The sequence below is a fragment of the Bactrocera neohumeralis genome, chromosome 4 (assembly GCF_024586455.1).
Source record: "Bactrocera neohumeralis isolate Rockhampton chromosome 4, APGP_CSIRO_Bneo_wtdbg2-racon-allhic-juicebox.fasta_v2, whole genome shotgun sequence".
Lineage (NCBI taxonomy): Eukaryota > Metazoa > Arthropoda > Insecta > Diptera > Tephritidae > Bactrocera > Bactrocera neohumeralis.
This window is the reverse complement of record NC_065921.1, coordinates 39107631-39122345: the sequence shown is the minus strand read 5'-3', so window position 1 is coordinate 39122345 and position 14715 is coordinate 39107631. Positions and strand designations below refer to the sequence as shown.

Below are 14715 nucleotides of genomic sequence, written 5' to 3'. Positions count from 1 at the left end.
TGTTCAGTAATAAAAATGTATGATGTATGTAAATTAATATTTATTCGACAGACTTTTAAAGTATTAAAACCTTATTGCGATATTCTTAATACCACAGTTATCATCGCTTCTATTTCTAGCTTTTTCAAGAAATTGTCTAAGCCAGGTTGTAATTTCATCTCTCGTCATACTGACATTTTTTTTAATATCCCATCCTTTGGTAGTTAAATTAATATCCAAATTACTAAATTAGTTGTAATATAATATACCGTAATACCGTAATACAAGTAACACTTACTCTGATAAGCTTTTCCAACATTTTGCCGAAATTTCATTTACACATTTTCAATTTACTCTTTGTACATATCTGAAATAAATATTAAATTTCGTGAACTCCTCCTCATTGGCGGCGCATCGTTCGACTTTTACGATAAGCAAGAGCTCGTGCTGTGCGGCACCAACCCAATCAAGCTAATCCGAATTTTCGAATACAATTTACTCAACTTAATGTCTTCGGTGCATGCGACACTAATCACCAGCAGCAATGGCAACTTGTTTACCACTTGTCTACGGGAGAACATTTGTTGCAACATGGCATAAAAAATCAACGTTATTACAACAAGAAACTCAAATATACTGAAATTGAAAAAAATTATTAAATATGCTATGCTATATCTGTATATACTAATATACAAAAGCTAAAGTGTCGCTTTAGTTGTCGAAGATCCGAAATTCCACACCGATAGCGATCGCAAATTGTCAACAAATTTTCAATAATAAAATCAAACTGTAGTCTGTCGTTGCTGCGGCGAAGTTTGTACGTAGGTATGTGTGCATGGTTTTTTGTATTTGTAAAAATCTCTGACTCATCTCCGCAATGCATTTGGCGGCTTGCATGCTGCGCTGCGGAATTTTTGTGACGGCGGTTCGTCGATCCGGTGCGGCTGGCAGTTTATTTAATGTGTGTGGGAGTGTTTTATTAATTGCTGATGCCACACATTTTTCGCGATTACAAGTGCTGTTAGACGCGCATTGAATCGTGCCCTTTGCACGATTAAGTAGCCATAAATTCTGATATTTTTTATGACACTTGACAAGATTTCGCTTTTCATTTTTTGTATGTTTTAACATTGCAGCACTTATAGTATAAAATTGAAAACTTGTAAGCGTAATTACTTTCAATTTTATACATAAATACTGAAAAAATATAATATTTATTTTTTTTTGTTTTTATATTGCTTAGAGAATTTATTTTATGTCTTAATTATTTGCCGTAAAACATTTTTGAATTCATTGTCTTTGTTTTAGCACAAAATCGTAAAAATTTGGCCACAACAAATTCTTCTCCGTGGAATATAAAATATCAGATAAAAACTTGATTTACAAAAAAAAGTAGTTGTTATTACTCATCATAAAGAATTTGTTGAAGAATATCGTGGTTTGCTAATTTTTGCATACAGAAGACTTGAGAGACAAACCCGTTGCGTTTAAAATAAACAAACCAAGTCAGCTAATTATATTATTTTAGCATACTTTTAGGCTTTAGGATTTTTTCTGTTGAAGGTATGACCAGAGAACTTATGTTTTAAGTATGACGGGAAATACAAAAAAATGTCATGCGAGAAAAATATTTGTTCTCGTATATAAAGTGAGAACCATTAAACATTCATATGTATAACTTACTCTAGAGAAAACATGGAAAATTTGTAAGTTAGTTAAAGTTTAGCACAATAAAAAGCGAATGAGAAGGTATGCAAGAGAGATATAAAGGAAGATATTTTAATACATGCGAAAAGAACTTCAAATAAATTCGAAAAAAATATACAAATCAATCCACTTTCATTTCGGCATGTTTGGGTAGACTTGTTACTCACTGAAAACATATTTCCAGGCATTATGGTATGCATTGTGACAAAAAGTACCCAGTAATTGTAATTTAATACCAGGGAAAATGATATTGAAAAAAATATGTTTTGCTAAGTTGGTAGGTTGCCACATAATTTTGTGTATATTTTGATTATGAAATGTGTTCTTGCACAACTCGTTTCAATAAAGCTGAATTTTTTTCAAAAAGAGTACTGTGAATAGGTCTCTTTAGACATCACACATTCATGGAGAGCATTATAACAGATGAGAGATTGGTTTATGTATTTGATATGCAAACAAGCCAAAATTCATCGGAATGGAGGGAAAAAACGAGTCGAAACCAAAAAAACCACGCCCAAGCCGCTCAAAAATTGAGGTAAGTTCATTGTCAACAAGGAATTATTTTTGAAACCCGTTTTCAGTCGATAGAAGAGATAAAACCGAATTCGCTGAAGGTCCTGAAGGCCATCCCAAAAAGTGCTTATGAAAAATGTTTCTAGGACTGGAAAAATCGTTCACTGAAGTGTATAACATCTTGTGGGGATTACTTTGAACACGATAAAACAAATATTGATGAATAATTAAATATTTTGCATTATATTTTCAATTTCTGGGTACTCTTTTTTAATTAACATATTTGGCGCAAAGCCCAGTCAAATAATATTATAAGATATCTTAAATATTGAAGATGGAATATGATTTGGACCGATAATTTTTGTATAAAGTCAGCTTCAGTCACTAAGGTCCTCATACACCGTAACAGGAACTATGTTTGTTAAAATGAGACTTAACCCACTTTTAAAGCACTATTGAGATAATTTATCAATAATTCATTTAGATATACGAACATATGTAACTCTGAAGTTCTCGCGATTAGATTTAAGTGTTGCAAGTGTTTACCCAATGCTTGGGTAAACTGAACGATTATAATATGTGCAATATATTTCGAAAGAATATTATAGATTTGTATAAAAATTCGACTAAAAGCTATAACAATTTTCTTTTCAATATAAAAATTGATTTTACATTTACATTCATTTGTATTTTCTAAATATCGCGAAAAATTTATATATACTAATTCCATAGTATTTGTTTATATGTTTAGTTAACTATATACCTGAGAGAGCTTCAAATATTTGTTGTGTCATGTGTTTGTAAAAATTAAAACAAAAATTGATTTAAAGAATTTAAAATATTTATAATAAAAAAGCTTATTTTAGACTTCAAAATTATGTCCATTTTAAGTGTTTTGGTTTAACAAAAAATGTCCTATGATGATAGGGTGTGGGTTATTTCCTAAATTGTTACCTTTTTTGCAAAAGGTCCCTGAAATTGCAGTTTAAGCTCTAAAAAGCTCTATTCAACATAAATAAGTACTTAATTTAAATTTTAATCGTTTTTCTTCCCATGTATATCACATGGGATTTTTTGATAACTGAGACTTCAGGGGCATCTGCAATAAGTTTCCAAGGCAAAGTGCTCAAGTATCCATTCAAGGGTACGAACAGAGAATTCGTTTACAGAATGAATGAATTAAATTTTTTCAAATTCATTCTACTGAAAGTATAACGATGTTGGTTACATAATGGTAACGGTTGTAACTTGTATTTTATCAATGTCGTTAGCCCAAAAAAATGTCAAGGTGTTTTCACTCATAATGTCAAAGCCAGTTCTTTACTTTTTTACATTATTAAGACATATACTTTTCAAACTTTGCAACCAATAAAAATGTCTTTTTTGAGTACTTAGTGCGTAAGAAGAGATTACAAAAATCCCAAAATCATAAAAATGGCAAAAAGAAATTAAAAAAACATAAAAAATTTGGCATTAACGATTAATACTGAATTTAGTTCATGAATTACTTTGATGTTAGTTATGCAAACCGGTAGGCCCATATGAGATATGACGATGTTCCCCATTATATTTTCCATGAACCTCAATTCTTTGATATCTGTATTATAACTTCTTATTTTTCATTCATTATTAATTTTAAACAGATGATTTTTCTTTACTGTAAATCTTTTCATACTCTTTCCTCCTTCTACAAACCAAGTCTACTTTAAGCTTTATTAATTTATTAAAACTTTTCTAATAAGAATAATAATATAAAATATAAAATGCAATATTAAGCTAACCGAGTAATAAACTGAGCTACGAAAAAATTAATATTCATTACATGTAGAACATACTATTTATATATGAAAATGAAATGTGGGTATAAGGAAGGCCTGTGCGCGCGAGCTCACTTTTGGCCAATAACAACGCCGAGTTGATGATTCGGCCAGATAAGCCAGAGTTTTTGCGTCGATATGTGACAATGAATGAAACATGGAAACATGAAACATCCATCAGTTCGCTCCGAAGTCCAATCGACAGTCATCCGAATGAACTCCACGCGGTGAATCTGCTACAAAGCGTGGGAGAACGGAACAGTCGGCTGGCAAAGTTATGATGTTTGTATTTCGGAATGCAAATAGAATAATTTTTAATGACTACTAAAGGAAGAACCACCAACAGCAAGTATTACGTATCGTTATTGGATCTTTTGAAGAACGAAATAGCCAAACGGCCGCGTTTGAAGAAAAAGTAAGTGCTGTTTCAGCAAAACAATGCACCGTGTTACAAGTTAGTGAAAGCGAAGACAAAAGTCCATGAATTGGGCTTGGAATTTATTCTACATTCTCCGTATTCTCTATTTTCAGTTCTCATATCTTAAAAGGATGCTAGCTGGTAAGGGATTTTCGTCGAATGAAGAGGTAATCGCCGAAACTGAGACCTATTTTGAAACAAAGGACAAATAATACTACAAAAATGGTATAGAAAAGTTGGAGCGTCACAATAATCGGTGAACACTGACTAAACGATTATTATGATAAACGGACTAAGTTGAACAAAAAAAAAAAAGATTTTTGACAAAAAAAATGTATTTTACGGTGGTAGACCGGAGACTTTTCTATTGACATGTTATTTTGGACCACAGAATTCACTTCCAAAAACCTGAGTACCGCAAAATCGGCTTACTACAAGTTAAAACCATGCACATTTTTCTAATATCTCTCATTGTACCCTAACCATATACAAATTTAGACCAGTCTAAGGAAACCCGGTTACTCAACAACCTTGACCTCAAATCGAAATTTCATCAGTAAACGCTCGTGATTTAAATGCTCTTAAATTCCTCACTTTGTTTATTTACAGCCATGCCAATAACAACAATAACAAATCCGAAGCACTGCACTTCAGCTCTGAATTTGCATCAAATTTACATAACGGCAAAATTCCTGAAGAAGAATAAATCAACAAAAATCTTGTACGACCTACACTGTGAGCGATTCATTTGAAAACATTGCAAAAAGATTTGAGACCGTGAAATTTATGTGCAACACGCTGCCACAGCTGCCACATAAATTCCCACCCAACGAGAGGCAAGTGCAAAGAAAACAAAAAGCGTACGAAGAAGAAATAAACGCTAATGACTGGCGCTGTGCCAGCCAACTTAGAGTTCAAAGCATAACAACAAAGCAAACAATAACAAAAACAACAATAACAACTGTCATAAAAACCAACAAAGAACGCTTAGATTTAATCTCAAAGGCGCTGGGGCAGCAAGCGAAGATCATTTGTCCCTCGGTCAGCGTTCAATAAAAAACCAATAAATTCTGTAGCAAACGTTGAAGCAAGCAACAACAACAAGTTGGACAAAAAAGTAAGTGAATTCGGTTGAAATTGTATTAAACTGCGCTTAGCTGCTTCGGCGCGCGCTGGTTGTTAACAAGCTTATGTTTGCATAGCAGCCAGCGAGTCAAGCGACAAGCGGAAAAAATCCACAAAACGGTAGCACAAAGAGCTGGAAATTAATTACCCGTCTATAAGTAGCGCATGCGCCAACCAACACAACAACAACAATAACACCATAAAATAAACAATGCTCCAGCCGCTTCAGTCGTTAAGCAGCCGCTAAGCGTCTTCGAAGATTCAGCTGCCGCGATAAGCCGATGCAGCTACACTATCGCATCTGCACACGAGCTAATCTACAAGAAAATTCTTGCAATTTGTGCCTCTTAGGCGCGCTTGTTGTTGTTCTTATTAGCACAACAATTTATGTACACTTGTTAGCCTAGCTTTTGAACAGGAAGCGCAAATGCTTCTGCCGAAGTAACATCGACACCTCCCACTCCACCTGCTGGGCAGCGCTACCCGCCAGCTCATTGTCCGGCCTGACCTGCGCGCTTGCTTTGGCAGATAGCGCGCTTGTGGCAGCTCAGGGCACATGAGCCGCCCGCTGTCTAACCTACAGCTCATGCTTAGGGCGGGAAAACATGCTCAGCTCATAGGCATAAATAAGCTGCGCCGCTAAAGTGAACATGAAGCGCCCCCGTTGACCCGGCGCTAGGTTCTAGTGCGCGCTCAAATGACTTTCCACTGAACTCGCACGCGTAGGTGTTTCTATAAATACAAAGCGTTTAAGTGGCTGGAAATTAGTTGCAGCGCGGCCTTAAAGGGATTACCTGTGTGCTGAGCCTCCACACACGCCAATAAATACAAATCACCAGCCGCTTATCGGCAATATCGCAGTTGTTTGCGTGCAAAGTGCCGCGAAATCGTCGGTGAAAATTCTCACAACAAATAAAATTTGCTGGAAAGCCGGGAAAATATTCGCATTCGCGACAATGTTCCAGAAATCGAAAGTTGTCTCAACAAATTACAAGCGCTGATCGCAGATGGGAAGTTAATTGTCGCATTGTCTTTGGAGTTGACAATCAAAATATATTTAGCAGTGTACGGTAATTTTTTACAAATACAACAAGTGTATGGAAAAATAGTTCCGGTGTGGTGACAAACGTTTTATTTCCAATGGATAAGTCGAATTTCCGGGTAAATATAATATATAGTATTATGTAATTGTTATGTAGTATGATATATTAAGACACATTAGTTTAAACTAGATAAATAAATATAGTTTACACCACGGAAAAATAATGTATATCAATATACTATATATGAAAGAAATTTAGGGTGTCTGTTCGTCCATTCATTGGGGCAGTGAAAATTTTTAAAAGTCTTGCTGTTGGGCGAAATAAAACTCACTCAGTCTCAAATGATACTGTGCGCAGTTTAAAAATTACTGAAACTGTTAGCTAGAAGATTTTATGTTAAAAAAGAATATTTGAGAGATATAGTTCATGCATTATTAAGACAAAATTTACTAATGTTTCTTTTTTTGAAGCAAACCAATCAGACATCACTTTTTCGGCTTCTGGGTGGCTTCTGCTTAGGAATAGAAGTGCTGCTCAGCCCATGCGTGTCTCATCGATGAAAATAAATGGTAAACGGAAGGTACCAAATCTGGTAAATTCGACGGATGGCGTAGCAGCTCCCAGTCAAGTACTTTGATTGTATCCTGCACAGATTCTTCTTAGTGTGCAGGTGCATTGTTGTGTAACAAAATACTTTGCCGTGTCTTTTGAACCATTCTGCTAATTCTTCGACCAATGCATAGTTCACATAGATCATTTGTTGTCTGTAGCGATTAGTATTAACAGTTTGATCAGGTTTTAAAAGTTCATGATATACCACAGCCATCTGATCCCACTAAACACAGAACCTTGCCTTCTTATCGAATTGATCTATTTTTGCAGTCAATGTTGTTGGTTGTCCTGGTGTAACCCATGACTTCCTCCATTCAGGATTCTTAAAACAAATCCATTTTTCATCACCGATGACAATTCGATGCAAACCCGATTTTCTCTCGTGTTTTTGAAACAAAATTTCACAACTTTTTTTCGATTTTCCATTTGTCTTGCATTCAATACATGTAGCACCTACTTTCCACACTTTTGGATCTTTCCCAGACCTTTGAAATTGTTTGTTGTGCAACATTTAATATGGCTGCCATTTTGCTTTTGACTCAAAGTGTCATGTTCATACAATATTGCTTGCAGTTCGGCGTCTTCAACCTTTTTGATCGTTTACCACGTTCTTCATTTTTCGCATCAAAATCATTATCTCTGAATTATTGAAACCATATTTTGCATGTTGCTTCTGAAAGAGTAAGATACCCATATGACTCGACAAGCCTCGATGCGACTCTGCAGCATTTTTCTTCAAATGGAAACAAAAATTAGTGTTTTCCGCAAATCACCACTTTTCGGTGCAAACTTTTACATTTTCAACATAATGAAAAAATATTATGCCAATGACTCACTTCATATCGCTACACCTGGTACTTTCTCAACCTGAACAAAATCTGTCAATATTCTTAAGTATTCAGAAACGAAATGGAAAAAGGGCCAAGATGAAAAAGCGATCCACTAAAAATGCATGAAATACTGTTTTGTTTCCAGCAGCTTATTCAGCTTTATAATAGGCATCTTGGCCATGTTGCCTTTAAGGCATGCTCACACTGTTACGTAAACTACCTACTTTATAATAAATTGACTTAACAAACCAAGTCCGTTCATATTAAATTTGTATTCATAATAATAATTTGGCCAAGGAAAATTTGAAAGCATCGATATTAGTAGTTTGGTTACTTTTTAATACAATTATAATTAGTTTTTTCTATAATTTCCTTAATTTTATTTGAGTTGAGATTTGGATTAATTTGTTAGGTGAGTTTAAAATGTATTCACTTCTAAAGGTACGCTTTAAAAAAGTAAATTGATAACAATATTACTTTCATCTTTAAATTTAGTTTCATTTAGAGTCACAACAAGATAATTAACATTTACTCTAATAATACAAACACCCCTGATATGTTATATAATAGATATAATAAAGCAAGATGTGGTAAAAGACATTCCAAAACGAGGACATCTTCTGTGGTTAAATAAAACTGCTTTTTACTACACCCGGTAGTAACAGTTTTTTATATAAATTTGGAACTTTTGGAATCGTTTTGCATGCGATAATATTTTATCCAAAACCAAAATCCGAGTGTAACCCCATAACTGACATTGTTATTTTAAGCTAGATTTACTTAATTTCCTCAATGTTTTGGAGAAATCAGTAGACATTGAGAAAATTCCAAATCGATTTTCTATCGAATTCAAGCTTAAAAGTCCAGAAACTGAATTTGGAGCAACATTTGTAAGAGATTTACTTTATATTCTTGCATAAATTAATGATATATTAATTTAAATAATTTATCTGGTTAGAAAATGCTTAAACCATTTAGATATGTTTGAGAACTTTGAAATAAATTGGTACTGACAAACATTGTACTTATTATTGCTTTGCAATTGATTGTGTTAGACGCTGGGCTTCCAAGCGGCAAAACATAATTCGAATTGCAAGAAAAATTAGATTTGTGGTATGAGGATTTGAATTAAAACCTTTGATTTTCTCAAAGTAAAATATTTTTGAAATATTCATTAGTGGATTTCTTTTATAAAACGCTTTTATATTTGCATTGCTTAATTGCGTGGTAAAGCTGTTGTGATTTGAGGAAAAATTTTAATGTATGAAATCCCCTAAATATGACTCTTCCTAATCCAACTATTATTAAAACATTTAAGAGGTCTGTAGGGTAATCCTTTTTCAAAAATTTATTTTTTGTTTTGCATTTTCTGTTCCCTTATACCCTTAGAATTAATGTAGAAACCCTCTTTACCATCGAAAAAGGCCCAAAAATAATAATACCGCTCGACGTTCGGAGCGCTCGGAGTACACACCTCAAACTTTAAACGCGTTTTTCTCAAAACACACTTTTTTAAACTGGCGGACATGATTTCGGTCGAACTACTCAACCGATTTGCTTATTTTTTTTTAATGTTCACAAAATGCCTGGCTATCGTCCCTAGTAGATTCATAATGTTTTATAATTTATTGACAATATTATGACAAAATTTATGTGAAAAAACATGAGAAAAAAAAGTTTATTATTTTTTTATTTATCAACATTTTTTCATGATTCTAGTAGGTTAGGATAGGTAGGTAGGATAACCATTCAACACTAAACATGAGAAATCGTGTCCGCCAGTGAAAAAACGCATCTCAATCACCCAGCCATTTCTCCGAAATACGTCATCAAAAAATTCCGAAAAATTTTGTTTATACACTCCACGATATAGCTCATGATATGTGAAAAAAGTTCTATTGTAGAATAAAAAATTTTCTATGCAAAAAAAAATGTCAAAAAACCAGGCCACATTACCCTACTTAAGATTTGTTTAATTGCTCCATTTAATTAATGATTATTGTTACTGGACTTGCAGCCTACCTTTTATGTGTTAAAGAGGTAATTATCAGACTGTCTGTCCGTGCAAGCGTAACAAGTGAAATTTTGATATATGTGGTCCATGGTATCCAATGGAGGTTGGTTTTGCAGATGGGCGTAATCAGACAACTCTCACGCCCGCAAAGTACGATAAAAGCGAAAACTTATAAATTGATATAACTAACTGGCAAATTAAGATACAAAACCAAAATTTGGTACAGCGAATGCAGAATGGAGGGGAAACTGTAATTTTTACGAAATGGGTGTATTCCCGCCTCCTAATAAGTTTAATGCACTTATACCATAAACCACTAGAGCTTTTACTCTCATTATGTGAAAAAATTATATATAATTCAACATACAACGCTTATGCTGAAAACTACTAAAAGTATGATAAGTCACTATATAAATATTTCAGAAGCTTTAAATTCATTATAAATTCCACAAAAGGCCTCATATCTCAAAGCAGGGCATTGGTGTGGCACCGTCCAACTTCAAGTGCAATCGCATATCTCAGGGTTTGCTTCGCCAATTTCAGACATATTTACTACTCATATATAACAATTTTAAATTTATTTAAAGGTTTAATTTAAAAATAAAAGTAAAAAAATAAATTGCATCTGATTTAATTTTACAGTAAATAAATGAAGTAAATCAGTATCTGAATAAAACTTGGCAGGTATAGTGCCTTTAAAGTAAGCTATGCCACGTCTGAATATTTCTTAATTAGGTCAATACCTCTCCTACCGCCACATACCTAAAATCGCTAATTTACATTCCAGTCAATTTCAAATAGTTAATTTAGGTCAATTTGTGCCTTAGTTTAATGAAAATAACTTTTTTTAGCCACTAGCTGGATGTGAAGGAAATCTGAGTAAAGTCCATTTCCTGATATAGTATCAATATACATATAATATCGGACTAAGTGTTTATATAGCCTATAATTTTAGTTAGATATGATAGATTTCAACCACTCTTAAATTCCTCGTATAATGATTATTAAATTTTTTCGCAACATGTTTAAGGGGTTAGATGGGTTTACGGGTTTCAAAACATCGAACTTTTTTATTGTCTTATTAAATTCTACAAAACATCTAGAATATTGTCTTTTTCAAATTTTCAAGTTGATCGTTCGAGTAATAGTTTCGGAAATGAAAATTTAATAATTTATTTCATTTAAATTTTGAATAAAATTTTAAAGACTTGGACGAAGGATTTTCCTTTCGAAAAACTATTTGAAAAAAAAATGTTGCGAAATTTTCAATGAAATTTTAATTTTTTTGTAAATATGTCTGCCAAAAATCTAATTTTCATTTTTTTCCACTTCATCCAAGTTCTGAGTTAAGGTTTTAACTAAAACACGTACTTTTTCACTTTAGATGATCCTGTAAGGAGTTATCCTTTTTCCAAAAATTTCGGAATTTCTTTGCTAATAGTGTATGTTTGTCCCAACCAAAAATTCTAATAAAACATTTTTTACTTGAGAAAAAAATTGTTGATAACAGTCAGTTTCTTATTCCTTTTTTGTTCAAAACGTGAATATATTTCCATGGTTTTGATTCTTGCATACATCTAAAAGTTGAGTTACACACGAACTTAGACATTTCTCATTTTTTTATATTCAAACGCGATTACAATTTATTGAAATAAATAAATTGGATGCTTCGATGGCGTTGGCTGCGCCTCACATCTTCCACATATTGAGACTTTACTTTTTAAGTGTGGATAGACAAATATTTACTCACGAAAAAATCGGCATACATATATACTATTCATCCATGTACATATTGTGACATAATGATTTTTTCGGTGATATATTTTAGAAAGTTCTATCAAAGCACATAGCAACTTTCGGTAAGTTTTTTTAAAATAAATTGTCGATAAAATAAAAAAGGGTTCTTTGGTTTTATGCCGTACAATCAGTTAATCCAAAATAATTTGGAATTTTTAATAAGCTTCTAGCTACATATCAACTCGTATTTACTTATACTTGTACATGCAACAACTAAACCAGTCTAATTAAACCTTTCCGTATAACCTCTGTATAACTGCATATAATTAAAATTGTATTATGTCTACGTAGTATACGCATATTACTGATCTTGCTTTTATTTTGAACTTGTCAACATATTTTCCAGCTCTTAGCCGGTTTAGTATTATCGCTTAGCTTGTCGCAGCACACTTGTCGCTGTCAGCAGAACTCACTCTTCAATCAATCACCGTTTCAGCGACAACAGCAGACGCAATTGCGGCAACAATTACAGCAACAGCAACACAACAACAACAAAGACAGCAACAACAAGGCTTTCCGAATGCACTAAACACGCTACAGCCGCTTGGCACGACTTTGGGCGCAATTCCGCCGATCTCACCGCTCGCCAGCTTAGTGCCGCAGGTGAAGAACCTTTTGACATTTAATATCCCCACATACTTGATTATGTTTTTCATGAAATTTAATTATAAAAATTGTTGCTTACATATATTTCAAGAATTCCTTTCGCATCTACAATCGTCTGGACCAACCGAACTATGTGCCGATCACCGCCTATCAGAACGAACTCAACTACGACGGCAGCTTTTCCTATGGCTACGCCTCCGCAGATGGCACTACCGCGCAAGCGCAGGGATACGTAAAGAATCTGGGCTTAGGCGAAGATGTCGAGGCGCAGGTGGTGCAAGGTTCATACTCGTACACCTCACCGGAGGGCACACCCATCACCGTACGCTACATCGCCGATGAAAATGGTTAGCTGACCTTTAGACTTAATAATAATACTTTACTTTAAAATCCACATAATCATTTTAAATTCACTTTAGGTTTTCGTGCTGAGGGAGCCCACATTCCAACGCCTCCTCCCATACCCGACGCAATAGCCAAATCACTGCAATACATCGCGAGCGTGCAACCCTACCAGCAAGCAGGCAACCCCAATTTGAACCCTTATCAAACACCCTTTCGACAATTCGCCGGCGGTCAGCAGCTAAGACCGGGCCAACAACAACAATTGACACCATTTCAACTACAACAACAGCGTGCATACCAGCAACAACTAGCCGGTCAATTGCAGCCTCCCTTCGCGCAGTTCTCAGGCGCTCAACAGCAGCCACAAGCGAATGCTTTCTTCGGCGGTGGCATCGGCGCTGGCTTGGGGGGCGCTGGTTTAGCAGGTGCAGGCCAGTTTCCCGGCCAGTTTGGCGATCTGAGTGGTCAAAACTTCACGCAGCAGCCGCAGAATATACAACATGAACAGCAACAGCAAGCCTTGCAGCAGCAGCAGCAACAGAAACATCAACAACAACAGCAACAGCAGCAGCAGCAACAACAACAGCAGCAATTGGCGACACAAGAGTTGCGCTCACGACCCAATCAGCTGGTGAACCCTTTCGGCTACAATCAATATCGCCGCTACAAAAAGGCCGCACAGACGAAGAATTAGGCAACCATACCAACAACTACTTACTCATATGGAAACAGTTACTTACGGGTTCTGTATTAGATATATTAGATTGCATATTTTTTACTCGTTTGCTGCTTAATTTATTTCGCTAAGCGTTTTAGCTTTAATTCAGATAAAGTTTTTTGTGTGTGGTTTTTAATTAATTCAGCAACTTTTATATTATGTATTACTACTATTGATTAAATCTAATGAAATAGTCATTTTTAGTAATTCAAATACATGAAATACATGTGCATGGAAAATCCAAATTGTTGGCTTTTATTAGAATGTCAGAAATCCTACAAAACACTACGTCGCTCCGTTCGCCTCTATGTTTACACGCGAACTTCCTCAGTTTTCGAGATATCAATATGAAATTTTGTACACGCACTTTTTTGCTGTAGAAGTGCTCAATTTTCGGAATCGCCGAAATCGGTCCAATATGATTACATTATTTTCTTCAATTGATTCAATGATTATATTTGTGACGTAATAAGATTAACTTTGATGATTGGAAATGCATTTGCTTTTCTCGAAATATTCTTCAAGTTGGCTAAAAGTGTCTTTTCGAAAACTAAAATTTCCATATCAAAGACATATATTTAAACATTATTTTGTGAATTTTTTATTTGAAAACTCTGAAAACTTAATCGTTGGCACCTTAGCTCCCTTTCCATAACCAAGAAAAGAATGTTTTTGCAGTGAAACGAGTAATTCATTATTATTTCATCTAAAATAAAAAAAAACCAAAAATGCTTCGTTAGCACATGAGTAAATCTTTCAATTGGAAGAAGGAAAAACCACTTTTATTTTTGAGAGACTTTAAACAAAAATAGTTTTGGTGAAATCTTTGCTATGTATTGGTTCAAGAAAATAAGTTCAATATAACAATAAGAAAAAAAATCGCTTTATAACTTTTCGATAAATCATGTCCACCGACTTAAAGTGTTGAGTTTTACGATAAATACGTGTAATTTCGAAGCCTAATGGTCGGAAATTTCGACGGGTCCATCACATTATCACAATATCATAACAACGTTATGCTTTAAATTTTGATGAAATTGGTCGAGTGGTTCCCGAGATATTAAATTTCACCTATAAGAGGATGCTGCCACGCCCACTGTTCAATTTTCTAAATAGCCGTTTTACGGGGAGTGGGCGATTGGGTGAAAGGAAGTACTATACTTTGTAACAACATGCTGCGAGTGGATAAAA

The 14715-nt window shown here is 34.4% G+C and overlaps 1 protein-coding gene across 1 annotated transcript; it reads left to right on the top strand.

Annotated features, from left to right (window-relative positions):
- Positions 1-4764: 4764 nt before the first annotated feature.
- Positions 4765-13667, top strand: LOC126756429 (ras-interacting protein RIP3). The gene is given in 5 exon segments (XM_050469495.1): positions 4765-6720; positions 12202-12336; positions 12339-12458; positions 12553-12808; positions 12881-13667. Coding segments are annotated over 5 exon segments (1152 nt in total). The 5' UTR covers positions 4765-6699; the 3' UTR covers positions 13501-13667.
- The last annotated feature ends 1048 nt before the right edge of the window (positions 13668-14715 follow it).